Genomic DNA, 27112 nt, shown 5'->3' on the forward strand with positions numbered 1-27112 from the left:
CCGGGCAGTCGACAGTACCTTCTCCGTTCAAAGCGCACAGGCTACGCAAGCAACCGAGGTGGAGGCGAGAAGCAGGGAAGTGGGCAACAAGGTGGTGACGGTACACAGGAGAGAGAGAGATGACGAGGTCAAGCCGGGCCCGTGACCGTGTGAATGGCGCCCATGCGGCGCTCTTCGCTGTCGCGACTCGCGCTTTGGACTCGACTTCCATCCACCTTCAAGCGCGTTACTTGGGCTTCATGTCATCGGGGCACGTCAGCACAGTGTGGGTTCGTGCGATGAGCAGCCGACCACCACTCCGAGAACCGACGCCATCGGAGGTCGAGCGAGAGCCCTTATGCACTCGCCCACGCGTGCGTTCAACGTGCTTTGGTGAGCTGCTGCATCCTTATGTGCCTCTTTCTCTTCAATCCAATCGGTTTTAATCCTGTGGCGTGTAGAAAGAGCCCCACGGTGCATGCATGGCGGTCCCGGGCAATTGCGCACGGGAAGCGAACAGAGCAGTAACTTTGCCGCTTTGCTCGACGTTGGCCGAGACTGGACCTTTCTCTCTCGCACCCGCCTCGTCCGCTGTCACGTCCTGCGCCTCTCCCACCGCGCCTTGCCAGACACGGAACTGCCGCTGCTCTAGTCGGCCTCCGACGCCGCCCCAGCCAGCGACGCCGCCATAGTGCCTCCCGACATGGCAGCCAACGTCCATGTCTTCATTCCCTCAACTCAGCCCGCCCCGCCCCGGCCACGGCCTTTCGTCCGTCCACATCCCCCGACCCTCCAGACCCCGCCTATCTTCTGCTCCTTCGCCTGACTTCGTACGCGGCGACGTCAAGATTGAAGATGGCGGAGCTTTCGACCGTCGGAGGCACGTACGGCGCCCTCTTCCTCGGTCTCCTGATTTCCGCAGTGTACGTCCATCATATCCCTCATCCCGCACCGACCTCAACCCAGTCTGCAGTCTCTTTGGGGTCACCATCCTCCAATCCTTCGTATACTTTGTCCAGTTCCCGAAGGACAAGGTGTCCAGGAAGTGCTCCGTTCTGTGGCTTTGGTGAGTGCATACACGCACCAGCGGCCCTTCGCGGTTGGGCTGAGTTGCGCGCAGCATTCTGGATGCAGTCCACCTCGCCCTCGCCTCTCACGCCGTGTATTTCTACGTGATCGTCAACTATAACACTCCCTACACTCCTTTACCCATCACTCTCAGCCTCAAGGTTCGAGGCGATCGTTGTCTTTGATTCATAATTTAGCTGACGCCATCTTCCGATCCCAGTTTCGTACTATTGTCGACGTGAGTTTAATGCGCGCGATCTCGTAGATTATCCCTTCACGCATGCGTATACAGGGACTCGTCGTCGTCTCCGTTCACACGTGCGTACCATACATCTCCCTAATGAAGGACTGAGAACTGACGTCACCTTTTCAGTCTTTATACCTTCTGGTTATGGCGCCGTACGTGATATTTCATATTCAGTATGCGCGCATTTCTCACTCTTCCAAAGTCCGCGCCATCAACGATAAGCTTGAACCATTTGGAAAGGAAGACCGACGGTGGACTTCCCAGAAGATGTCTTTCGGAGTGAGCGTATCGCAGTGGCTGATGAAGCGAATCGTTCCGTGGATCATCGTACGTTCCTTCCTATCTTCTATGCTTCTTCTCTGACGATCCTGGGTTAGAGCACTCTTGTCGTCATCGGATACGGTGAGTAGCCTATCGTCCCTGCGAGATGTAACGGTGCACTGACACGTTGCCGAAACCCAGGGACTGCATTAGGTGAGTGAAGCTTCTCCCGATGTCGACCTTCGCGTTGACCGTCTCTTCGAAGTCATGTGCTATGAGACGTATGTTCTGTCACGTTACCAGTGGTCGCCGGATTTTGACCTTTCTCAGATTTCGTCTTGATACATTTCAGCGTCTGTCGCAAGCACCGGTTCGTAGATGCGTCGTGAGGTTATCTACCGTCTCTGACGCTGTTCGTAGTGGGCGACTTACATCCCGTACTGTTTCTCGACTGTCGTTGACGTGCTCATCGCCGGATCCTTGTGCTACTTTCTCCATCGTTGTAAGACGGATATTGGCGGGTAAGCGTAGTATCATGTCTCAGCTCAAGGAGTCCAGCTGATTCGTGTTTAGTATGAACGGCCCTATTCGAAATCTCATGGTATACACCCTCAATACAGGCATATTCACTTGGTTAGTCTATTCTCTCTCTAGCGAACGCATCTGATCTTATCATTTTCCTTCAAAGTGTCTGTTCTTTGTTCGCGGTATACACGGTACGTGTATCAGTTTAGGTGGCGACCAGTTCATCTTAGAGATCATGTTAGATGCTCGCAGCGTCTGATACTCTGATTCCCATAGCCGCCGAGCTCGTTGTTATCAAATGTGAGTTGCATGAGTTTGCACCCCTGCCAGAATACAAGTCCCTTACGCTTCTAAAAGTGTACATCAACTCTTATTTGGCTCTGTGAGTCTTACTTTCCGTCACTTTTACCGACGCTGACACGCACACAGGCTCAATGCTCGTTCAAGCTCGGACGACGGGGACAGCCGTGGGCGGAATGGCGCACCATATGCATCACGCCATTCCTCGTTCACCCCTCATGATGTGGTGCCCGCGGAGCTAGAACACAAACACTTGTCTCTCCCGTCCTTCGCCCCATGCTCGTCGCCGTCGGCATCATCGGTTTACCTCGCGCAGCATATTTTCGACCCACGCGATGTTCCGCTCGACCTCCCTCGAGCCGATCACGTTCGCGACATGTCGTCCAGCATGAGCGTAGTGTACGAAGTACCGACTCCACCCTCAACAGCGCCTCGCAAATCTCCCACAGAGCGTCTCACGATATCCCCACGGCTCCTTGACCGCGAACGTACTCCCTCACCACCATGCGGAAGCGTCGACGTCTTCACAGTCACCGCGCCGTCCTCCATGTCGCACTACTCCGGGACCCCTCCAGACCAGCCCTCGCCCTTGACGCTCGTCAACCCCGTCGAAGACGAAGAAGTCATACGCACCGGACCCAACATCCATTCAAGCTCCGCACTCTCCTTGCTTCAGTCCTTCTCGCGTGCGCGAGTCCGCATGGCGAGCCCCATACCCCCCGTCATCTCCGCACCCACCTCTCCGCGGCACCTCCCTCCGCCTCCATCTCTGCAGGCGCTCTTCCAGCCCCCGCGCCCCTCCTTCCCTCCTTCCCCGCCCCCGACGACCACCCACGGGCGGTACCCCACCGTGCCCCCATCCGCCCCGACTTCCGCCGCCGCCGCCGCCGCCGCCGCCACCGCGCGCTTCCCCTCCGCCGATTCCCGCGACGCAACCCCGATCGAGTACCCGTCCACGTCCTACCGGACCACTTCTCCGCCGGACCGCATCAACTCGCCCCTCCGCTTCGCGCGTGACGCCGATTTCGACGACCCCCTCGCGGACGGATGTGTCCGTGGAGGGAGATCGGGGTCGCACTCTCCTGGGGGACGCCGCCCGGTGGGGGAGCTGGAGAACGACCGGTACACGCGCATGGTGCTCATGAGCCGGGGCGCCGCGCAGGCGGGGCGGGGCGGGGCGTCCGCGCGTGCTGGTTGGGTGTGAAGCTGGTAGCGGAGGGTTGTCGTCGTCGTCATGGTTGTGACCGTACTCGTACTGCATTTTAACTGCCCCCTTGCTCGTTCCGCTCGCTTTCTGTGCTCGTTTGTTGTCCATACTCGCTCGTACTGATGTCCCCGCCCCCGATTTACCCGTACTTGGCGGCAACACACACGCTCGTTGCCTTCGCTGCTCGTCTCCTCCTTTTCGTCTCTTTCGCTCGCTCACCCTCACTGTTACCCTAGTTTGAGCTTTGATCCCCGCACACCCCTTTCCACATCGTGCGGGCCTTCTCGTCTGAGTGTACCCAATTAATGTAACCAATCAATGTCTAATGAGTACTTGCCCTTTCGCGCAGTCGCGATTGTGGACCCAAGTCGCCGATTGCGCCGGCGGCTGCGTTTCGGACATTTCCCCGTTGGACGAAACTCAGAGGCACAGAGGGGCTCTCGTGATCGGTGGCCTCACTCGAGCGCGGTGCTTGCGGCTGCCATCGAGGTTTCAGAGTGCGATGACGTCAGAGGAGCGCAGGACGTTCGCACGGTTTTCAGTGTGCGCTTGTTGGATTGAGCGCATTCGCGGCCTGCTCTCTTCCCCTCCTCCTCCTCCTCCTCCTCCTCCTCCACGACAGCGAAGTTCTCTAAATGTACGCGCCATTGTGCTCAACGCGCCGCACACCAGTTGATGTCGCCGTGCTTGGCTGCGCCGATCCAGCACCAGCTCATGCCTCCTGAGCGTCGAACTGCATCAAGCATGTTCCGCCTGCACGGAGCTTTTGAAGCAGGCTCACCCAATCGATCAGCATCCCCGAAAACCGACGCGTACATCTTCCGGCGAGTTTGCGCAATCGAACTCATGCTACGTTGGCCTCGCTCCCATTGCCTCCGTTCATCACACCGACGCTCTTCACCTGGTCAATTCCCGGCCACACCTCCATATTTGCGATGGCTCCAAGTGATATCAACGCCGCTTCCACCGTCTCCATTGATGTGCCAGTATAGTGCGTATTCCTCGCAATTGCCCAGCGTGGAGATGTTACGAAACCGTTGAAAGCTTTGGGCCTTTGTTCATCGCGGTGATGATCGATATCTTCTTCTACGGCATCATCGTCACCCAGTCATTCACGTACTTCACCACCTTCCACCGGTATGTGTGTATCCACACGCGTTTCAGGTTGACCATGCACACACAACTCTAGAGACCCGAAGTGGATGAAGATCCTCGTCACCCTCGTCCTGATCCTCGACACGCTCAACTCTTGCTTCGACGTCGCCGTCGTGTATGTGCCCCTCGTTCTAAAATTCGGCAACATATCGGCTCTTCTGGTCACTGGATGGAGTGCGTCGTAACTGGTCACTGAGAGTAACCGCTCACACTCGCCCAGCATGCCATATGAACCCCACGGTGACGGGCATCGTCGCCTCCCTCGTTCAAGGCTTCTACGCATGGCGTGTCCACGTCATCGCCCAAAATCGTTGGATAGTCGGCACCATCTGTACGCTCTCCTTCGTTCAGCTCCGTGCGTACTCGCCCTCTCGTCCTCCGGCGGCCAGCGCTGACCCGCGCACCGTCACCGCAGTGGGCAGCATCGGGACGACCGTCGCGGCCACACGCGTGCCGTACATTCCCGACTTCCCAAAGCTCCAGTCGATCGTCATCGTCTGGCTCACCTCGGCGGTCATGGCGGACTTGCTGATCACCTCCACCCTCGTCCACTACCTCCGGAGCCGCAGGACGGGCATGGAGTTCACGGACACGACCATCAACAAGATCACCCGCCGTGCGTCCTCTCCCGTCCCCTCTCTCTTCCTCTCACGCTGAGCCCCCGCCCCCGTCTGTTCGTCGAAAACAGTGACGATCGAAACCGGGCTGCTCACGGCCGTGTGGGCGGTGACGGACCTGCTCATCTACCTTACCGTCCTGGAGTCGGTCCACCTCGTCTTCAACTTCACGCTCTCGAAGCTCTACACCTTCTCCCTCCTCACCTCGCTCATCGTTCGGCACCCAATCCCGGACGAGGCCTCGCCCGAGGAGACGCGCGTGCACCAGATGCCGCCGAGCAACCGCGTGCGTGTCTCCCCTTTCGCCCCCGCGGGGATGGCACGTACGCCGACGCTAACGCCGGAGCGCAGAACTCGCAGTTGCCGCTGCAGGCCTACGTCCCAGACGGCGGGGGCACGAGCTTGAGAAGGCGGAGGGCCCCGTGCGCTTCGTCGACGAGAAGGGGAAGTCGCGCCCGGCGTCGAGCGCGACGTGGGCCACCGCCGTGGACGAGGAGCGAAAGTCGCGCCCTCTGTCGAACGCCACGACCGTGACGATTGTGGAGGAGAGAAGGAGGTCGCGCCCGCTGTCGAACGCGACGTCGTCCACGGCCGTCTGACACACCCTGTGTGTCGAGAAGGAGCGTTTGGCGCGGTATGCTGTTTTGTACTATGGTTCTCCGCTGTATACTATTTTCGTCCCGCGTACTGTCAGTGGTGGCCGATTCGGGTTTTGATTGCAAGTTGGACTTAAGAGGCTCTCGTGCGGCATCTTCCCACATGATCATCCCTTCGACGGGCTCTTCATGAGAACAAAGAGGAGATCACATTTCCGCCGAGTGCAGCAGGAAATGTTTCCTCCGATACCTCGTGGATAATCCTCCGGCGTAGATCAGCTATCTCTAGAGACTCTCCCTATTCTTCGTATGTCGCCATGGTTAGAAACATACCATTACTGTCTATTCGTGTCCTTCTTCGTCTCCTCCTTCTTCGTCTCCTCCTTCCTCATCCTCATCCTCCTCGTCCTCTTCTTCGTCCGATCCTCCTTCGATGCCCGCTACTAGCGTCACGCTCCCGACACCGGCCGCCTTCATCTTCTCCCTCCACATCTCAATGTCAAACGGTGGCTCGCCAACGAACACCAGCTCCTCCAGCGGTATCCCGCGCTCACGCAGCGCTTCCGTCAACTCCACCGGATACTTCAGGTCTGCGCGCATGTCGTCCGTGCTCGCGATCGACAGCCGCGTGAGCTTGGGGAAGCACCGGAGAAGCGCCGCCCACTGCGCCCGCTCCGTGAACAACGAGGCGCCGCCGAGCTCGAGAGTGGAGGGACCGTCGGGAGAGTGTATGCGGTCGACGAACCGCTCGAGGCCATCGAGCACGGAGGAGACCTCGGTGTCATAAGAGTCGCACAGGTCCGTCATGTTGCAGCGGACGATGAAGCGGTGCGCCCTGTCCGCGGTCCAGCCTTCGATGCCGAACGAGTAGTCGGCGGCGACGACGCGCAGCCCGACGAGCGAGCGGAGGGCGGGGAGCGAGTCTGCGAGCGTGTGGGGAAGATGGCCGAATATGTCCGGAGCCTCGCTGCCGCTGCAGACGACGCGGACGAGTTGGGCGCGGGGCAGGCGGAGGCGCTGCAGCACCCAGGCGGTGTCCGACGCGCGGTAGATCTCCTCCGTGAACTCGAGGATGCGGAGGTGGGCCATGGTGACCGGCTCCGTGAGCCCGACGTGCGCGAACCACATGTCGTTCGACCAATATAGGTGGCCTTCTTGCTGGTATCCGCAGCCGAGGCGGAACTCTTCCAGTTGCGGCGCGGTGCGGAGGAGCCCCAGGACCTCCGTCGGCGTGATCTTCAACAGGGTGGTGAGCGAGACGCACTTGAGGCGCGCAAAGATCGCTGGACGCGGCACTTGCCAGCGCGCGTTGACTGAGATCGTCGTGAGAGCGGGGGCGTTGCGCTGCTCGAATGTGAATGGCAAGAGGGTGTTCCGGCGCGTCTCCCGGTTGGAAACGTCCGACTCAAGGACGAGTGTCGTCAAGGCGGGGAACGTCGTCGATGTGAAGAACTCGTTGAGAGGATCGCGGTCTTCCCGGTTGAGGGGAATAACTGCGAGGGACCGGAGATGGAGTGCGTGTGGAAGTATTTCAACGAGAAAAGACCTTGTGTCTTCGTGCTCGAGCCACATATCGAGCGGGAGGATGACATCGATGGGAACTCCGTCCGAGCGGACGAGACAGAGCATCAACCACTCCCGCGCATGGGGCCCGCTTGCTAGGATGGTGCTCCAGAAATGCTTCTCGGAGACGATGGTTTCGTTCCAGCGGCGGGATACGAGGCGTAGGGGGAACCAACTGTGGAAGCCAGGGTTGGACTCATACTCGGCTAGGTGGGTAAATGACGACTTGAGGCCTGGCCTCTGAATGATCCATCGCAATAGCAAACGGAAGAGCTCTTGTGGTATTTTGTCCATGGGGGCACGATTGTCCAGTTGTGTTTCGGAGTGGATGGGGATGGTGAAGACAGGAAAACATGCTCAGGCGCCGGACTCGATCTCCAAGGCGCCTATCTGTGCTCGCGCCGTCTTCCGTCGTCTTACAATACCATCCATCCATTTCTCGCGCCCACCCACTGCACCTTTTTCGCTCCCGTCACTGTTGTCCTTACATCGCTCCCTATACAAGTTTTTCTCGCACTTGCTACCAGCTATCGCCAGGCAGAAATTGGCTGCGATCAGACAGAAATTTCGCTTAAATTGCCGCTGAGGGCCCTATTAATTACCTTGAATTGTTTCAGGTGATCGTCACGGCACCGCCCGACCCACCAGGACACCCCCAAGTGAATATTTCGAAATTGTGGCCACTGTCTCTCCCCAGATCGCCCACGTGAATGTCTCTTCCCGTCCGTGCTCTACCTCTCTTCTCCTGTGTTCGCCCTCTCTGCGGCCTCTCCATCGGAGTCGTCCACGTGCACTTTACTGCAAGATAAGGTGGGAAGACGCGAAGCCGAGAAGCTTGTGGAGTCACATGGGAACGACGTCGTCCAAGTGCAGGCCGACTCTCACGTCCGAGCTTCGCGACGGTACACCCACGACGCCCACAACACACTCAAGACCCGGATGCGAGTCTCCAGGGAGCACCGGCCCGGCTTGCGGGGTGCGCATGGGATGCGCGTTGCGCAATTGAGCACCGTGTCAGGTGAGTGTTAGTCGGGTGATTCCTTTCGCGTGTACCGTGTAGTCCTGGTACGCAAGTCCTTGTCGCTTCAAGAGGGGACGTGCAGTCGATCGCTCAAAGCGCAGGCGCGCGAGCCAGGCGGAGACATGCACGGGGCACGCAGTCATACCGTCCGGTCGCCCCTCGGTACGTATTCTGGTTCTATATATGGTACACGAGAGGGGCGGGACGCGACGCGCTCGGTGTGTGCTTTGGGCGACAAAACTGACCTGTCTCCGTAGGTTTCTGATACGTGTTGGCGGTGCTGCCATCTACACGCGAGGCATCTGGTACGGCCGACAATGACAGCCAGGCTGTGGGCACAAACTCGTTTTGGTGAGCATGTGTCGGAAACTGCGAGGATGCATTAAACTGACCATTTTCTGCCTTCCTGGAGAGCCTCAGGACGCTGCCGCGGCGCGCGACAGACCTGTTTGCAGTCCGCGTCCCCATGCGTGAGACAGCCAAGTCACTGGCGGATAGGGACGTGGAAGCAGTGTGGCAGTCAATCCCTCGAAGCGCGGACACACCGGTCAGGCGGGCACGCCGTCCGGTTGGTCCCTGGTACGAGCACTGTTACACGGTCGTGCTGAGATGCGAGAGGAGCGGGATGGGACACACCCCCGGGTTGAACTTGCGCAGGACTAGGCCGAGCTTTTTCCACAGGTTCTGGCGCATTTTGGCGGCGCGTCTCGGCGTGCATATACTCGTCGAGGTGAGGAGTCTGTGCGACGCTGCGCGCGATGATAGACTGACCTGTTCGCACGCAGGGCGATGGTACGCTGGCGGTGTGCGCGGGCGGGTGATTGGCAAAACTCGCCGCCTTCGGAAGCCGGCAGGCGTTGGCGATCAGTGGGAGAGGGGAGAAGGCGGAGGACGGTGGGCGCAGAGATGTGGGCACGGTTTAACCGTATCCAGCCATCGGAGTCGAGTCTGCATCCCAGCCGTACGGCAGCAGAGCCGAACCCGATATTGGAGTTCCAGTTCGGTCAACCACAACTACACGGTGACTCTGAAAGAAGTGCGAGCACACGAAATGAATGCACTCTATCCAGCAGCAGAACATCCATTATTTGAGATGGCAAGACGATAAGCTCCCCTGATAGAAGAATTTATTGGCAGTGGCTATAGTCTATTGTTGCACCTAGAGACCGAGCTCGTCCGGGTAGGGGAGAGACGCGATGTCGCCGACAGCTACGAACGTCGGCTTGCTCTTGAGTAGCACAGAGGCGGCCCGCGAGACATCATGCATGGCGTGCGCATGAGTGACAGGGAGGTATAGCGGGGAAAACAGAAAACGAGACGTACCTGCGAATACCCAGACGCGGTGGCCATGTCGGAGCCCGCAACAGCCTCAGCAACAGTCGCAGGGGGACCAAAGAGGATCTACACCAACAGCCTACTCAGCACACAGACGTCGACAGACGGAAATAGACCACGTACCTGGTAGTCGAACGAGCTCGCCGCCGCATTGAAGTTGGCGTTCACCACCGCATTCTGGAGCTCCTCTGCGCTGAGGCAGCCCGCGGCCTTGAGCGCCGCGACGGCGGCCGAGCCCGCGGCCGAGACTTCCGCGGCCGTCGCGCCCTGCACGAGCACGCAAAAGAGCGTCGCGTCCGTACTATACGGGAGGAGGATGATCCGGACGGATGCCGTCGGGGTCGCCGCCGCCTCGAGCGGCGACGTTCCCTTCGTCCACTTCACCGCCGGGCTCGGGTCGAGGTGCGCGGGGAGCACGGCGAGCCCCGGCGCGGCCGCGCCCTGCTCCCCGAAGCCGATGAACACCGTCTGCGGCCCGTCGGCCGCGAAGCGGGACTCCCCGCCAAAGTCCTTCGAGGCGCCCGCAGACGAGGTCGCAGAAGAGGGGGAGAGCTTCCCGAGGGACTTGTTGAGGAGCTGCTCGAGGGGACCGGCGTCGATGCCAGAGCCGACGACGGCGACGTCGCCAGCGGTGAACGCGGAGGCAGCGAACGCCTGGACGTCCTCGGCGGTAACATGGGTGTGCGCGGGGCCGAAGAGCGAGTTTCCGAGGCCGGCGCGGAAGGCGAGCGAGACGGCAGTCTCGGCCTCGCACGTGGGCGTGACCCACTCGGAGAGCTCGTAGCCGGTGGGCTTGGGCGAGGCGAGGGGGGATGCGGGGACGTCAACCAAAACCGCCCTGGAGGAGGGAGGATGAGGGCGGCGGTTGTTACAGACGCACGACGCATGACATGGTACGGGCTACTCACTCCAAAAAGTCGGCCGTGACGGAGGGGTGCTCCCTCGAGAGGCTTGATGAGAGGACGGCACCGCAGAGCGAGTCGGCCTCACGGATGGCGCCCGGCGTCGAACGCTTGTCGGTGCTCTGCGCATATATACAGTGAGCAGCGGGCAGAAGTAAAACGCAGTGGGAGCCGCACCTTGAACGCGTAGTCTTTCAAGACGTGCGCCAGGCCGGGCTTGGTCTCGTACCGGCTGCCGGCCTTGACGAGGAGGGTGACGGACGAGGCGGGCTCGGCCTCGAGCTCCCGGTACCGGCGTCCGACCTGGCGCTGCGTGAGATCGTGGATCTCGACCATCACGTTCGCCGGCGGGTAGCGGACCGCGATTGGCACTGAGGCACGGCATCGGGTCAGATCGCGGACAGACGGAAGCGGGGAGAGAGACCTTTGTCAACTCCGTAGAAGCGGGCGTGCGGGAATAGCTGTGCACATCGAGCGTCCTGCGGGACGAGTGTGAGCTCTGGGAGCGGAGGCATGGGCTGAGGACGAACCATTGGCCGATGCCAGTGTCGAGATCGAGGACGCGGAGCTGCGCGCCAGGGGCAAAGGCGAGGATCTGTTTCATCAGCTGGACAACGGGGCCGCCGACGAGCCTGCGGACGGGCTCGTGGAGCCCTTCTTGTCGCTGGGAAGAAGTGGGTGAGTATGCGGGGCACGGGTTCGCGACCGGTGCGGGGGGAAGCGGGGACCGACAGGCGGGCGCACCTGCTGCTCGTCCGCATCCACGGGAAACGGATACGGACAGTTGCCATGAGAATGGAAAGGCCTTTCCCCCCGCTCGGGGAAGTAGTCGGGAATCTGGTTAGCGGGGGCCTCGACGACGTTGGTTTCATCGATGCACACGTCATCTTCGTCGTGCTCTCTCAATAGTTCCGGCTGCAGCGATCCCACTTGTATAAGACTCCTATGTCAGTAGATAGACGTGTTCATACAGGGAATTCGGAATTCACCTCCGAAAATGTCGATGTCGATACGCGGGTGCTTCTCGAGAAGAGTCGCTTGCACACCCGCAGAGTCTGTAGGAACCTGCATGTTCTAATAAATCGAGTCAGAGAGGTACGGCCGAAAGATGTTAACACATAGACGTACAAAAAAGAGCCTATAGATATCTTGATCCGTTGCCACCGCCATGGAGGCGCCGGAATACTGAACACGAGAACCATATCGTCAGTGTTGAGCCGGTCGACAGCATCAGAGGAGTATTTACTTCAAGGATGTAGTCCAGGACTTCGTTCACCGGGTCCCAAGCCTAAGAAGCGCGGTGAGGACGCTTCCGCACGAGAGTGAAGGGCACGTACTCGGTGGCCGTATCCGAGAGAGACTCGGGTTCGATGTCGTATGTCAGGTCTTCGACGAGTATCTTCGGCGTGTCATATTGGTCGTGGTCTGGCGGCGGCAGCTGGTCATATCCCGCGGCGGCCTTCATCGGACGAGGAGGGAAGACCGTCACGCGCCGTTTCATCTTGTAGTACCGGAAGAAGATGCACTGGTCTCCTTCAATCTCTCGGCTATTGCTGGCGAGAGACGGAGGAGACTCAGGAGAGTCTGGAGAGTCTGCCCCAGAGAGGAAGGCGAATCGGGCCCCGGCGCTGTTGCGCTCCTGGTTCACTGGACCAACGCCGTGCCAGCAGTTCGGCGCCGTGCTGTTCGCGACGTCGACCGAGAGACCCACGGATCCCACCGAGGCGAAGTTCGCCTGTATCGACCCGCTCCGGGTCTTGTACTGCCCGTGGAAGGCGCTTACAGACCATTCGGCCGTCTTCGTTGTCCCGTAAACGAAGCAAAGGTCCTCGTCGCGAAGGTCGAGTCCCCACTGGCGTGCGAAGGCCATCCAACTGTCGAAGTTCTCCCGCATGTACTCCCGAAAGTGGTTGTGTGACTGTATTTCGCGTGAGTGCGCGAGGGGCCCACTGATGAGCACCGCGCCTGCGTTGGACACGCATTGGAAGTCCACGCTGAGACCTCCACTTGCGGCGCTGAGGGCGAAGGTATCAGTGATGGCGCCGGAATGGGGAGTAGATACATACAGGTCTGCGCTGACGGCGCCTGAGATCCTAGTGTTGTAGAGAGTACGGCTGCACAGCACGCGCTGACGAAGCCGCTGCTCGGGGCCGCTCTCAAACAGGTTGGGTGGGTTGAACGGGATGAAGTGGTCGGGGACGGCTTCGAGGACCTGCCTGGTGAGTTCTGTGCAGCGCGCGTTGAACAGTTGCCGGAGGCCACCGCCGTCCATCCAGGCGACATCGCATATCTGCACCGGGAGCGCGCTGGGAGAGGGCTCTGGGAGCCAGAGAGGATAACCGTACCCATGGGAAAACATCTGCTGTGCGTAGACGTCCCAGGGGTGGGGAGAGGATTGGGTGCGTACGGACATGAGGGGGAGCTTGATGTGGACAGTGCATTCACAGCAGGGGCTTATATACCGCTTCGGATTGTATGAGAAAGAAGGCAATTAGCTTCCTGAAAACTTCATCCATCTGAGGGCTTATAAGGAGACCCAAGGTGTACTCATGAGGACTTGAACGATATGATCCGGATGGCAAAATCGAATGGGGGTTCAACTTCGAGTGACTATATCAATAAATCCACAGTGTATAAATCACCAGTGAAGGGACGCACCGCGCTTCACAGTACTGGTCGGAATGCACGCGATGGCGCGCCGATTGCAAGTTGCTGGATGACCGAAGGTCGCACGTTGTACCTACACTCGCACTGCATTACAGCACGCCCGACACGTATACCCAGTGCGCCTGCCTCCTTCAAGAAGCGCAGCTCCGTCCGCCAGTTTAACGCCGAGAGATAACAGAAATCGTGGGAGCGGTGAGCGACCGGGTGTTCGGGGTCCTCTGTTACGGCTCCGGAGATATCCGGTCCGGGGAGCGACGGCAGCGAACGTCCGAAATGACTAGGCACGCTCGTCTGAATCCGTTTTCTTCTCTCCAAGTCCACCATGCTCTCCGACACAGAATACAGCAGCACGATACCCCCGACATGCTCAAGAACATCGAAGACTTCGTGGCGCGATCTCGACCCTCGAGCTCGATGGCTCCAGCTTCTTGTTCCTCGAACGTCCGCATCACTAGACAACGCTCCTCCGGCTCTTCCCGCGTCTTGCGCGCATATCGCTCGACGGTGCGCACCAGCCTGGGAGAAGCATTTGGATGCTTGGACGGGAGCGCTCCGCGGGCGCGAGGATGTCGCTGGAGGAGGCATGGTGCATTGGGGTGCCGCCGGTAGCCGCCGAGTGGATCGAGAAGATGAAAGCCACCGGGGTGAAAACCGTGACGTGAATCACGGTCATCGACGAGAGCGATGGACGATGGATGAAGGTGCGCGTTTTCCTGTCACCTTGGCCCGCCGGCTAGAGCTGACGAGGATCGACAGCCTCGGTAGCGTAACATCGCACGTCGTGCCTGGACCGCGACTGCTGTTCATACGCTTCACAGGGCGAGGATTCCTGCATCCGCCTCGCATCCGCCTTTCGTCTCGAATTTGCTCTCTCCTCAACCTTCGTTGCCCGCCTCTCTCATTTCCATCGCACGATCGTCGACCCGCGACATCCGCCCTTTCCATGTTCATGACATCGGGCACGGCTTCCGAGATCTCTCCATCTTCCCGACAAGCCGACCTACTCTGGGCCTCCACACAGTCACCGCCGTGCCTCTCCTTAAATTCGGCTTCGCTCCCTCCGACGGGACGACCTGGACGTCTCTCTCTGGGCTTGCTCCTACCAAGCTATTCCTCGCGCGGCCCCCGCTTCGCGCAGTCCGGTCGCGAAGGAGCACGATCCGCACGCGCTCATCGCGCCGGAAGACACGCCGCGCGCGCCCGGACGAAGACGCACCGGGTGCGGCCTGGGAGCGCGATTAACACGGCGTTCTGAGGTGGAGGAGCGGCAGTCGGCCGGCCGGGGATTGCGTGGCGCGCCCGTGCGCATCCACTCCCACGGCGACGGCGACGTGGTCTGGCGCCGCCACCCGTCCCCACGTCCTTCAAAGACCTGCCCGGCGCGCGCAAGGCACAAGAAGGGACAGTGCGGTCGCAGACACGAGTCGACACTGTTGAGCGCGATCACTCGCGGACGAGATCGGAGAAAAGCAGCGTCGGGCGATGGCAGCGGAGGCTTCAAGCGGGCGTGTCTCACTGTCGTACGTTAGCAAGTTGATGAAATGACGAGGATATGGAGAGAGGAGATGGAAGCAGCCGGAGCCAAGTATTGATGGGAACACAAGACATCGACTGAGACGAGCGGCGAAGATGAAGGTACTTGTCTTGTTCGATCATGATCTTATCTCGCCAAACTAGCGCTGAAGGGCTCTACAGTGATGTTGCGCGACGCGCAAAACCCGCCACTGCGCTGGTCTTCTTTGTCGCTGCGGTTTCAAGTCCTTTGTGTCTACCCGGCGACACCGTTCCTACCCTCAAAATTCCAGTCGCTTCTCATCTTTGTCGCTCGCCACTGCTCACCTCTTTCCGCACCATCTCATGACTATCGACTCGGCATACTACTCGTGCCACTCACCTGTCGACAACGCCCACCCCTTCCACAAGCTCCCGCAGGAGATCTTCGTCCACATCTTGCTCTACGCCGCTCGTTCCTCTGATTACGGTAGCCTCAAGTGGTCGATTTATGGCCGGTGGGAAACTTCCAAGTGGCTCCCTCTCCGCGCCGTCTGCCACCACTGGGACGACACCCTCGTCTCCGAGAAGAGCCTATGGAACAATATCATCGTATCCGGACCTAATGCACGCCAGTGGCTGTCATTCAGCCTCGAACACTCTGCGGGCGTTCCCTTCGAGGTCGCTTTCAACAAGTCCAGTCCGAACCTCGACTGCTTGCTCAACATGATCCTTCCGCACGCGATGTTCCTCCGCTCCATCACCATCACACTCTACTACAGTTCCGATTTCTATTCTCTAGAGTCGTTCTTACGCTCTGTCAAGCTTCCCCGGCTGACCGCGCTCGACATATCCGAGGCCCATGGAGAAGTGCCCGATACCGTGTTGTCGCTCAGCAGGACCCGCGTTCCCGCCCTCGACACGCTCGCCCTCAACGCGAACTGGATGATCCCGGGACCGGACATCATCGCGCAGTTGCGAGAAGTGAGGTTCACGCGCAAGCTCAAGTTCACCGTGTGGCATCTCCTTCGGTTCCTCCGCTCAACCACCTGCTCGAATGCTTCATCATGGAGTCCGGCATCCGATTCGGTGACGAAGAATGGGAAGTCGAGGGGGAGATACCACACGACAGCTGGAGCCTCTACCTGCCTTGTCTTCACCAGCTCAAGCTTTCAGGCGGGATCGAAACGCCCGCTCCGCTGGAAATCCTTCTCCAGTGCATCCGCCTCCCCGTGCCCGAACCGTCCACATCAAGTACACGGGACTCAGCTACGACGACCTTTACGTATTCACCGAAGACAGCTACGCTGCATCTTCCCTTCCTCGGCTCCGTCACCACGCTCTCCCTCGCCCTCGACGAGGGCGGGTGCAACCTCGTCGGACACACCCCCGACGGGCGCTCCTTCTCCATCGGCCTCACCTACTGGTCGTCCAGCTTCGACCTCGCCGTCGCGCTCCCCGCTGTCCTGGACACCCTCGCGGGCTGCCCCGAGGTGACCACCGTGGACGCCCTCGGGTTCGGCTTCACGCGCTTCGACGCGGCGGCGTGGGCGGCGCTCTTCGGGCGGTTCCCGCGGCTCGCGCGGGTGTCGCTCGCGCACATGTTTCCCAAGCAGCGGGGAGGGTACGGCTACCGGAAGGGGTACGAACCGCACTCGCTCGAGGCGCTGGAGGGGCTGCTGCGCGGACGCGCGGAGGAGGGCGCGCCGCTGGAGGAGCTCACGCTGCGTGCGGTGTGGGAGCATTGTCCGAACTTCATCGCGGAGTGGAGAGGCCGGTTTGAGAAGGCTGGGGTGGGGAGGGCGGTGGTGGTCACGAAGGGAATTTTCGCGCGGGATAGTGAGAGAGGGAAGAGGCGAGGACGGGTTTGTGTCATTCATCTAGTTTCTCTTTACAGAAACTGTGAGCCGTGGATGGAAGACGACAGATGGTTGAGCGCCGATTATTCGCGATAAGGATCGAATCTGGACGCGGTCATCTGATCGTCCACTCCTCCTGTTTGAGACAGTGGGCCATCCACTCCGACGCGCGAGGTCCGCGTGCAATGATTTTGCTCCATAAGTCCCCGTCATCCACAATAGTCTCGTTCCAATGACGGGAAACGAGACGGAGGGGGAGCCAATGGTAGAAGCCGGACCTGGGTAGAAGTTTCGGCCGCGCGATGAGATGGGTGCAGGACACCGGCCCTGAATTCGATCGGACAGCGAGCTTCAAGATCGCGTTGAGGAGCTCTTGCGGTAGTTTGTGTATCGGGGCGGGGACATTGACGTTGATTTTGGCGTGCATGGGTAGTCGATGAAGGAACCAGCGATGCTTGCCAGGCGCCACATCGCTGTGTGCCGGACTCAGCGCTCGGAGATTCGACTCAATCGATCTCCCAGGCCTCAGCTGACTTTCCGGCGCCGTAGATCTCCAGCCGGGCGAGTTGGGGTAAGGCGTGGAAGGGTCTTCACCCAGCTGTCATCGCGCAGGAGGGAGCTGTCACAAGCTGCGCTGCGAGTTCGCGATGACTGCCTTCACGATGTATTGGGGCTTCTAGTTGCGGGAGAAGGCAGAAAATGACACATGTCCATGTCAATTACAACCAGTACCATTGACAACAAGTGCAGTAAACCGACGTAGATCCTCGCGAGAAATTCACAGACCCATGGTTGCAAAGATCATCTCCGTGTTTACCCCTGCGAACGGCTCAAAGTCCTCAGCGACTGGACACACTACGCTGTTATCGGTGGGCAGCTGTTCGCATACTCATTAGCACATCCGCCCAGTGACAGGAGGTTAGCTGGCTTACCGTGCCGTTGACCATGTACCCAACCACGGCCTCGATCAAGCATGCCGAAGGCGGCTCCGAGTTGGTGGTGTGCTAAGGGGGTCGCGTGAACGTACGGAACATCACGTAGGCAGACGACGACTTACCCCAATGCCTTGCTGAGTGATAAGCCTCGCTTGACTTCCCAACAGAGTGATTATCTCCTGAGCGCCTGCCAGCGGGGTGATGGGATCGAACTGCTGGAGCGTGAGCCCAGCGTACGTTCAGAAAAAACGAGGGGCATTACCACGTTCGAAAGCACCAGAATTGGACTCGCGAGCGTCTTGTTGAACGGACCTTGGTATCGCTCGACCGCGCGCACCGGCCAGAAGTCGCACGTGTACATCTCCGCGGGCCACTCGGCCCCAGCTGTGTGTGCGCATACATGAAATTTGCGCGCGCGAGGACGAGAGATATGTGCGTACCGATGCGAGAAACGTTGCGCGCGGCGGCGATCAGGTTGTTAAACACGGCGCGCATGCTGGAGTCACGGACGTCGACGCTGTCCCCGCACAGGATTGCGGACGCGCTCAAAGGCGTCGTGGTATTCTCTTGAGAGCCGTACCCACGACGCACGTGCATACTGATCGTATGAAGAGAGCACTGAGGGTCAGATCTCAGACCTGGGGCTCTAGGATCGGACGCACCCTCGGCGCACTTCGGTCCTAGTCGATGTGTTTGTTCCCGTCTCGCCTCCCACAGCGGCCACGAACTGGGGCCACTCGTCGTTCGCGAACGATGTCCACTCGGTCGGGTTGAGCAGCGTCCCATACAGCTCCACTGCGCATCCTTGAGACACCGCGTGCATGCAGAGTGTCACGACTCACTGCGGATGTCGCCCGAAGTCACGGGTACTGACGCGTTCGCGCGTTCCGCGTCGTGCGCGGCCTGAAGCAGCGCGTTGACTGCGCCGTCGATGTCTGAGGCGGAGGAGTTGACATGGGGTGCGATCGAGCAGGCGGCGGGTCCAGCGAGTGCGCAGCCGGCGAGGAAGGCGGTGTATGCGCTATCTACATCGACGAGCTGGTGGGACCAATGCTGCGGAGAGGTCTGTGAGCGCGAGGGACGCGGGAGGGGGAGGGAAGACGCACAAGGGAGAGGCTTTGAGTGGCGAGGAAGACGGGGTCGAGGACGCCGTCGAGGACGAAGCGGCCCACGCGCTGCAAGAAGTCGGCGTGGTCAGGTGCACAGATCGAAGCGAGCGCAGATCGAACCACGTACTTCGGGAAACACTAGTTCGAATGGTATCAGCTCCTGGACGCTCTGCAGACGACGATGCACGTACTGTTCGCCAGCCACATCGCGACCAAGGTCCCGTACGAGACCGCAACAAAGTTGATCGCGCTGCCCTCGCCGTCCAGCGCGTCCGCAAGTCCAGCCACGTCCCGCACCGTCGCCGCGGAGCCGACGTACTTGAGGAGGTGCCCGCTTGAGTGCTCGAGGCAGCGCTGCCCGAGCGTCTCGTACTTGTCCTGCATGAGCGGAGCCTGTGCGAGGAGCGCCGCGACGTCTTCAGGGTCTTCGAACCGTCCCGTGTATGCGATGCCCGTGTCCTGAATCGTGCCGGCGAAGAACGCGTCCTGGTCTTCGGGGCTGTTGAAGCAGAACACGTCCCCAGGGCTGCGTCGGCATCATCGTCAGCGCGCGTCTCAGAGAGAGGGACCGGACGCGGAGGCGCACATAGTCAGATTCCCGGTGCCGCGTGTGTCGAGGCTGACGATGTCGTAAAGCCTGGCGGTGAGCGTCTGTAGGAGGTCCGCGTTGAACGCGATGCTGAGGATCCCCGACGCCGCCGGGCCACCCGTGACACCACAGGTCAGTCACCTCTGCAAAGGCGAAGTCTCGTGGATCTCACCCGGGTTGAAGAACACTGTTCCCAACTTCTCCGACGCGGGGACGGTCGCGTTCAGCATCCCGAACGCGATGCGTCCCTCGCCCGCAGCGGGGTCGTGGTAATCAAGTGGGACATGGAAGAAACCGCACGAGATGCTGACGTTGCTGATCGTAGCTGGATCGCAGGCGAACCATTCAATCTGTCGGTGTAGGGAAGTGGTCAGCTCGCAGTTCACACACCAGACGCGTACAGTGAGCGTACGTTGCTAGTGTTGCCCGCGTGAGCGTGAGTTGGCGATGCCAGAGTTGTCGCTGCAGTGACAAGGGCGAGGTTCAGCAAGGTGAAAAGCATCTTGTGTGGCGAGCTGTTGCATGTCATGGTCCAACCCCAGCGTATATATACGCGTTGGAGGCCAAAGCTTAGGCTCCGCACATCCTGGGACGCTCGCAGCTGCAACGGCTTCCCACTGCGGGCATGTCTACCCTTCGGCGCCGGCAGTACTCACCGGGACTCGGAGGTAACATGCTGGAGGAGCAAAATCACCAGGTCAGAGACTGCGCACGTTGGACGAAAGCTCACCGAATGTATCAAGCCCAGCCCCCAACTCCGACGTCGACACGGCTTAAAGTTCTCGGCTTCAGGCACCACCACCAAGATCGCACGACATCGATGGGATTGCAAGAGACCGACGACCGAATCCACGACTAACAAGCAACGCCTCAGCTGTCTCGCAGCCCGTCCCTTCTCGGTAACAAGGTGGGTGGCCGGACGAGCGATGTCAGCGCCGGCTCCCAGACGGGAACCGTGCTCATCTCGCTGCCTGCGGTCTCGTCAGCGGCGTTATGATCGTGGAAGGATGTCTGAAGAGCCGGCGCTTCATCGACGCTTATGAGTCCCGCCTGCCCTAATGTTCCCACGCACGGACCATATGTACGGCGCTTGTGGGCCACTTGAGTCGAACCGGTTCGCGTTGAGGACGCCCATTAGCGCCGGACACGCTGTTCCGGGAGGTACCGAGGCGCGCAGGCTCAACCCAGAGGAGCAGCCAGCGTGCACCGCGACCACGACCACGACCACGACCCGCCCGCGTTCGACCATGTCGCTCTCGTCCTTCTTCTCGTCCTTCCTCGAAACCGTGCACGCCGACGCCCCGGAGGAGAAGCCCGAGGACAAGGAGCCCGCGCAGGAGGAAGCCCAGGAGCAGGAGCCCGAGGAGGAGGAGGAGCCTGAAGACGTACGTTTATTCACTCGCGTCATTCTTTTCCTCGCGTTGACGCGTCATGCGCGCGGTAGATCTTCCCCAAAATCCAGGATGAGTGCGCGGAGACGGCCAAGTGCGCGCCTCTCGCGAAGCACTTTGCGCATTGCGAGGAGAAGGTGAACGCCGGCGAGGGCTTCAAGGGCGAGGACTGCGTCGAGGAGTTGTGAGTGTTCTTCTTCACCATGGGTGCGGGCTCGTGCTGACGATGTGCGGCAGCTGTGAGTGGCGTCTGCGCGGGTTCTGCTTGTCGTTTTCTTGGACTGACGTAGCTCGCGTGCTCGCTCGTTTCTTTCCTCGTGTCCAGACCAGTGAGTTGCTTTACGCTTGCTGTATGCGTATTTTCTGACGTGTCTTCCTGCGCGCCGTGCAGCATGATGCACTGCGTCAACGTACGTTGCTCTCTTCATCCCCGCCGGCGCGCTTTCGCTCACTCCACGTCTTCCCCTCAGGGCTGCGCCGCGCCAAAACTCTTCGCCGAGCTCAAGTAGAAGGAGACGGAGGTACAGACGCAGTTCAGGCTTCCCGTCATAGGTACGCCCATTGCCTGCTTTCCTCATGTTGCGTCGCTCATGCTGTCACAGCGTAAAACGTAGACTAGTTCCTATGGTGTCGTAATCTGCCAATAGGACCCATTCTCCACTATCGGCCCCTTCACGCCTGGCGCGAAGCTATGACAATCAGCAGAACGGGTTGGATGTACGCATGTCTCTCTCACTTGGCCGGGGCTTTCATATGGCGACCTATCCCCTCTTCTCGAGATTTTTAGCCTTTCCGCTCTGTTCGGCTGTGATTGGTATCAGTTTCGCTCGGGTAGAGACCACTTCATCCGCTCTATCACCTATCCCTAGCTGAATATGTTGCATATCAAGTCATGCCATCCCGTTAGATTTCCGGCCTCCAGAACGTATACCTCTACACCCCAACGACCTACAGCAGGCAAATCGCACCACACATCATCTCGGGCAGCCTGCACCCTTTCATCCTCTCCCCTACCCGACGTGACTCGGAAACACAAGCTCCTGCCTGTGCGGTGTCTACTGCTCTACACTTTTGTTCCACGACGTGCTCCCACGATTCCCTGCAACCTCAAGTTCAACCCCTTCTTTCGTTCATCGAACACTGCACATAACAATCATCAACGATGAACACGCATGACACTCCTCGACACGTTCACGGGACGCTCCGAGGATCCCAGCCGTGCACGTTCAACATGTCAGGGCTCCATATGAACACCAATGCCCCGGGACCGGAACCACCTCATCCATCCACGCGCTCATTAGACCACGTTGGCGCCTGTTTCTCGAGCCCACGGAAACATGGCCAGAGGATTGCTCTTACTCACTTATGCGTCTTCGTCAACATCTCCCCGCGAACCCCTCCCGCATTGTCCCCTTCTCCCCGTCCGTGGCCAGAGTGTCGTCCTCGTTTTTCCCACAACAAGAAACCCCAACACATCATGAAGGCAGCCACGGTGAACTCGCAGCGCAGCCTGTGACTGCTCACACGAGATGAGGGCGAGAAAGGGCGAGAAGGATGCTATGACTCGGAGTGGGACGGGTGCGCCCAAGGCCTGGCTCCTTGCCGCCATCGGCTCCGTCCAGGCCCTCGAGCCCCGCGGACGCTCCCTCGTCTCCAGCCTGGGCGACGACAGCTAGGTGAAGACCCCTCCCCGACTTACCCCAGCTCGCCCGGCTGGAGATCGACGGTGCCGGCAAGTCAGCCGAGGCCTGGGAGATCGACTGAGTCGAGTCTCCGCTGAGTCTGGCACACAGCGATGCGGCGTCTAACAAGCATCACTGTGTCCTTCATCTATTTATGCACGAACTGGTGTTCGTCGGAGAGATGTCGTTGGGTGAAGACAGAGAGACGGAGTGGATTAACCAGCTGGCGCTGGATGGAGTGATGACGGTGAAGGTACTCAGGGGGTGGTAAGTCGAAGGCGTCGGGGAAGATGAAAGTTGCGGATGACGTACGTATCCACTAGATCTAATCGTACTAGTTGATATCTTATCGTGAGCAATTAGCGCTCAACTAGGAGCCAATGTAAAGTACATTCAACTCGCGGCAAGCATAGCCATGACACAGAGTCGCACTCGTCTCTTCCCACTATCAATATTCGCGCGCAAACCTTTCCTTCGTGACCACCACCGCCCTATCTACCCCAGCCTTCTCAAACCGGCCCCTCCACTCCGCGATGAAGTCCGGACAATGCTCCCACACCGCACGCAGTGTGAGCTCCTCCAGCGGCGCGCCCGCGTCCGCGCGTCTGCGCAGCACCCCCTCTAGCGCCCCGAGCGCGTGCGGCTCGTACCCCTCACGGTAGTCGTACCTTTCCTTTCGCCCAGGAAACATGTACACGAGCGACACCCGCGCGAGCCGCGGGAACCGCCCGAAGAGCGCCGCCCACGCCGCCGTGTCGAAGCGCGTGAAGCCGGACCCGAGGGCGTCCACGGTGGTCACCGCGGTACAGGGCTCGAGCGTGTCCAGGCGGCGGGGAGTGCGACGGCGAGGTTGAAGCCGTACGCCCAGTAGGTGAGGCGGATGGAGAAGGCGCGCCTGTCGGGGGTGTGGCTGGCGAGGACGCACCCATCCTCTTCGAGGGTGAGGGAGAGCGTGGTCACAGAGCTGAGGAAGGGGATGATTTCGCGTAGGTCTTCGGGGAGAACGTAAAGGTCGTCGCAGCTGAGTCCTGCGTAGTTGATGTGGATGGTCCGCGCGCGAGGGAGGCGGATGCACTGGAGAAGGATGTCCAGCAGAGCGGGTGTTTCGATCCCGCCTGAAAGCTCGAACGTGTGAAGGCGGTGCTGTGTGAGAGGCTCCAGGCTGTCGTACGGTATCTGCCCCTCGAATTCGTCCCATTCTTCATCGCCGAACCGGATGCCGGACTCCATGATGAAGGATTCGAGGCGAGTGGTTGCGCGGAGGAACTGGAGGAGATGCCACGCGGTGAACTTGAGCTTGTGCGTGAACCTCACTTCTCGCAACTGCGCGATTATGTCTGGTCCCGGAACCATCCAGTTCGCGTTGAGGGAGAGCGTGTCGAGGGTGGGAACATGGGCACCTGTGGTCACCACGGCTGTATTACAATGCCCCAGGTACATGGGAATAAGCTTTTGCTATTCCTGAGGGCGTTGTTATTGTAATAAACGTGGTGAGGTCTTTAACAATAACAACGCAAGGGGGTCTTGTAATAACTGGTGCTGAGGCTGTTAAAAGCAACGTGGGGTTGTTAAAACTGGCGTAGGGTTGTTAAAACTGACGTGGGGTTGTTAAAACTGGCGTAGGGTTGTTAAAACTGACGTGGGGCTGTCAAAAAGGGTGCAGGGTTGTTAAAATCGACGTGGGGCTGTAAAAAAGGGTGCAGGGTTGTTAAAATCGACGTGGGGTTGTTAAAAAGGGTGCAGGGTTGTTAAAATCGACGTGGGGCTGTTAAAATCGACGTGGGGTTGTTAAAAAGGGTGCAGGGTTGTTAAAATCGACGTGGGGCTGTTAAAACCGACGTGGGGCTGTCAAAAAGGATGCAGGGTTGTTAAAATCGACGTGGGGCTGTTAAAACCGACGTGGGGCTGTCAAAAAGGGTGCAGGGTTGTTAAAATCGACGTGGGGCTGTTAAAATCGACGTGGGGCTGTTAAAACCGACGTGGGGCTGTCAAAAAAGATGCTGGGTTGTTAAAATCGACGTGGGGCTGTAAAAAAGGGTGCAGGGCTGTTAAAACTGACGTAGGGTTGTTAAAATCGACGTGGGGCTGTCAAAAAAGATGCTGGGTTGTTAAAAGTGACGTGGAGATATTACAGAATGTGCCAGCCTGTAATAACTGACGTAGAAGTATTACAGAACATGCTAGGCTGTAATAACTAACACCAGGGTCCCACTGGGACCTACCTAGCTATAAATAGCCTGGTTCAGGTACTGCTACAGATGGGCATTCTGGCAGGTATAGTGGGCTGGAATTGGGGATAAACGGTTAGCTAGAGATGAGAATGGCTAAAAGGATACGTTTGGGCTGGTATAAGCAGCTGGAATGGGGAGCAGTAGCTAGTATTTACCAGTAAATGGGCAGCCTGGGGTGCAGCACAGGGTGGGGAAATCGTCAGGCACTAGTTACTTATCAAAAGAGGCATCTAATAGCTTTCTAACAAATCCAAGATCATGTTGATTGGAGCAGTATTGGTGGAGATACAGATGTACCCCCGTTTTGGCCGATAGGAGCATCTGCTAGAATCAGAACTGGTGGATGGAATCCCCTGGTTCTTGTTGTATACCGTGTGGATTGCCTTCCAATGAGTGGGGTCGAAATCCGATCGGAGAAAAACCCCTTCATTACGGAATAGATTGCTGATTACGCTTCAGCCACAGCGCTTTTGATCTCTCAATAGCCACTTCCCATATGCTCCGATAAGTGTTCTTTTTTTTGCAGTCTTTTCCTCTACTCTACGGAAAAGTGTTCTAGGTGTCATTTTAACAAGAACAGCCCTCTGTACCTTCCTGTGCAGCTGTGCACACTTGCAGACCTTTGCCTCACCCCTCCATAACTACCCATTATATCACCATGGTGTCTTCTGTGTCGAATTGGCACTGCTCAAGGGCCCTAAGATATGTAAGGATCATACTTATCAGAACATGTTTGATAATGTAATGCCCCTATCTGTCCCCCCACTTGCTCCCCCGATCCAATTATATGTGATACTCTGATAGTCTCTTGTGAAGTCGATCAGAACTCGCCTCGAACACAGCTACAAGATGCAGAAAGAACCATGTGAATCGGCCCAGAATTGGTGAAGATGTTCCATTGGAGCCCAGAATGCACCACTGGGCTACAAAGTGTGGGATGAAACCTCTTCACATAACACCCACTCAACCCTGCAAGGAATGGTACACTTGCCCCCACATGTGGCAGAGGTGCTAAGTCATATTCAATATCATCCTGAAACATGTTCCATGTGTTATTGCCATAGGTATATGTGTGTGTGTGCCCTATTTCACATTTGTGTAGAGTGAGGGGCATGGCTGTAGAGCAAAATGAGCCCTGTTTCAGCTGTAGACACTGTTACTTCCTGAGTTCTTCACCGATCTTCGTGATTGTACCTGCGTTGGATAGGTGTGTTCAAGCTCTTATCAGATCTATGTAGTGTACATTGATCGGAGATGGATTCATGTGCTGATGGGGGCAATGCATGGAGGAGAGATAAGGATGGATATAGCCTAAACAAAGACCGATAATGTTTTTATACTAGGAACATAAAGTATACCACAATGGTCAAACAATACAACAAGAACCAGATTGATAAATGGAGCGGTTATGGATGGGTGAGGCAAAGGTCTGCAAGTGTGCACAGCTGCACAGGAAGGTACAGAGGGCTGTTCTTGTTAAAATGACACCTAGAACACTTTTCCGTAGAGTAGAGGAAAAGACTGCAAAAAAAAGAACACTTATCGGAGCATATGGGAAGTGGCTATTGAGAGATCAAAAGCGCTGTGGCTGAAGCGTAATCAGCAATCTATTCCGTAATGAAGGGGTTTTTCTCCGATCGGATTTCGACCCCACTCATTGGAAGGCAATCCACACGGTATACAACAAGAACCAGGGGATTCCATCCACCAGTTCTGATTCTAGCAGATGCTCCTATCGGCCAAAACGGGGGTACATCTGTATCTCCACCAATACTGCTCCAATCAACATGATCTTGGATTTGTTAGAAAGCTATTAGATGCCTCTTTTGATAAGTAACTAGTGCCTGACGATTTCCCCACCCTGTGCTGCACCCCAGGCTGCCCATTTACTGGTAAATACTAGCTACTGCTCCCCATTCCAGCTGCTTATACCAGCCCAAACGTATCCTTTTAGCCATTCTCATCTCTAGCTAACCGTTTATCCCCAATTCCAGCCCACTATACCTGCCAGAATGCCCATCTGTAGCAGTACCTGAACCAGGCTATTTATAGCTAGGTAGGTCCCAGTGGGACCCTGGTGTTAGTTATTACAGCCTAGCATGTTCTGTAATACTTCTACGTCAGTTATTACAGGCTGGCACATTCTGTAATATCTCCACGTCACTTTTAACAACCCAGCATCTTTTTTGACAGCCCCACGTCGATTTTAACAACCCTACGTCAGTTTTAACAGCCCTGCACCCTTTTTTACAGCCCCACGTCGATTTTAACAACCCAGCATCTTTTTTGACAGCCCCACGTCGGTTTTAACAGCCCCACGTCGATTTTAACAGCCCCACGTCGATTTTAACAACCCTGCACCCTTTTTGACAGCCCCACGTC

At 58.3% G+C, this 27112-nt stretch overlaps 9 protein-coding genes across 9 annotated transcripts; 4 read left to right on the plus strand and 5 right to left on the minus strand.

Moving 5' to 3' along the window:
- Positions 1-834: 834 nt before the first annotated feature.
- On the plus strand, positions 835-3584 carry BXZ73DRAFT_106019 (uncharacterized protein; the record flags this gene model as incomplete). Its single annotated transcript, XM_048016481.1, has 17 exons — positions 835-902; positions 953-1045; positions 1100-1208; positions 1268-1285; positions 1340-1365; positions 1421-1446; positions 1497-1621; positions 1672-1696; positions 1757-1768; positions 1821-1836; positions 1886-1925; positions 1976-2076; positions 2129-2188; positions 2244-2271; positions 2323-2380; positions 2438-2462; positions 2510-3584. 17 exons carry the CDS (start codon positions 835-837, stop codon positions 3582-3584), a joined length of 1905 nt encoding a protein of 634 aa, XP_047873135.1.
- A 938-nt stretch (positions 3585-4522) lies between these two features.
- Positions 4523-5958, plus strand: BXZ73DRAFT_106020 (uncharacterized protein; the record flags this gene model as incomplete). Its single annotated transcript, XM_048016482.1, has 7 exons — positions 4523-4578; positions 4632-4724; positions 4777-4916; positions 4963-5097; positions 5158-5358; positions 5431-5682; positions 5711-5958. The coding sequence occupies 7 exons, from the start codon at positions 4523-4525 to the stop codon at positions 5956-5958; spliced, it is 1125 nt and encodes a 374-aa protein (XP_047873136.1).
- Positions 5959-6505: 547 nt separating this feature from the next.
- Positions 6506-7812, minus strand: BXZ73DRAFT_81223 (uncharacterized protein; the record flags this gene model as incomplete). Its single annotated transcript, XM_048023461.1, has 2 exons — positions 6506-6545; positions 6602-7812. The coding sequence occupies 2 exons, from the start codon at positions 7810-7812 to the stop codon at positions 6506-6508; spliced, it is 1251 nt and encodes a 416-aa protein (XP_047873137.1).
- Positions 7813-9698: 1886 nt separating this feature from the next.
- Positions 9699-11112, minus strand: BXZ73DRAFT_54085 (LuxS/MPP-like metallohydrolase; the record flags this gene model as incomplete). Its single annotated transcript, XM_048021111.1, has 4 exons — positions 9699-9907; positions 9994-10712; positions 10783-10898; positions 10954-11112. 4 exons carry the CDS (start codon positions 11110-11112, stop codon positions 9699-9701), a joined length of 1203 nt encoding a protein of 400 aa, XP_047873138.1.
- Positions 11113-12064: 952 nt separating this feature from the next.
- BXZ73DRAFT_54081 (uncharacterized protein) lies at positions 12065-13189 on the minus strand (the record flags this gene model as incomplete). The annotated part of the gene is made up of 2 exons (XM_048021110.1): positions 12065-12782; positions 12843-13189. The coding sequence occupies 2 exons, from the start codon at positions 13187-13189 to the stop codon at positions 12065-12067; spliced, it is 1065 nt and encodes a 354-aa protein (XP_047873139.1).
- Positions 13190-15300: 2111 nt separating this feature from the next.
- Positions 15301-16869, plus strand: BXZ73DRAFT_81225 (uncharacterized protein; the record flags this gene model as incomplete). Its single annotated transcript, XM_048023462.1, has 3 exons — positions 15301-15948; positions 16008-16773; positions 16832-16869. The coding sequence occupies 3 exons, from the start codon at positions 15301-15303 to the stop codon at positions 16867-16869; spliced, it is 1452 nt and encodes a 483-aa protein (XP_047873140.1).
- Positions 16870-17571: 702 nt separating this feature from the next.
- On the minus strand, positions 17572-19928 carry BXZ73DRAFT_106024 (alpha/beta-hydrolase; the record flags this gene model as incomplete). The annotated part of the gene is made up of 13 exons (XM_048016483.1): positions 17572-17670; positions 17726-17797; positions 17851-17940; positions 17991-18112; positions 18169-18326; positions 18391-18523; positions 18571-18781; positions 18835-18903; positions 18965-18975; positions 19029-19363; positions 19424-19516; positions 19568-19776; positions 19839-19928. 13 exons carry the CDS (start codon positions 19926-19928, stop codon positions 17572-17574), a joined length of 1692 nt encoding a protein of 563 aa, XP_047873141.1.
- Positions 19929-20673: 745 nt separating this feature from the next.
- BXZ73DRAFT_106025 (uncharacterized protein) lies at positions 20674-21326 on the plus strand (the record flags this gene model as incomplete). The annotated part of the gene is made up of 4 exons (XM_048016484.1): positions 20674-20811; positions 20871-21001; positions 21209-21227; positions 21288-21326. 4 exons carry the CDS (start codon positions 20674-20676, stop codon positions 21324-21326), a joined length of 327 nt encoding a protein of 108 aa, XP_047873142.1.
- Positions 21327-22947: 1621 nt separating this feature from the next.
- Positions 22948-23939, minus strand: BXZ73DRAFT_81228 (uncharacterized protein; the record flags this gene model as incomplete). The annotated part of the gene is made up of 2 exons (XM_048023463.1): positions 22948-23310; positions 23343-23939. 2 exons carry the CDS (start codon positions 23937-23939, stop codon positions 22948-22950), a joined length of 960 nt encoding a protein of 319 aa, XP_047873143.1.
- Between the last annotated feature and the right edge of the window lie 3173 nt (positions 23940-27112).

The sequence above is a fragment of the Epithele typhae genome, assembly GCF_022376455.1.
Source record: "Epithele typhae strain CBS 203.58 chromosome Unknown BXZ73scaffold_75, whole genome shotgun sequence".
NCBI lineage: Eukaryota > Fungi > Basidiomycota > Agaricomycetes > Polyporales > Epitheliaceae > Epithele > Epithele typhae.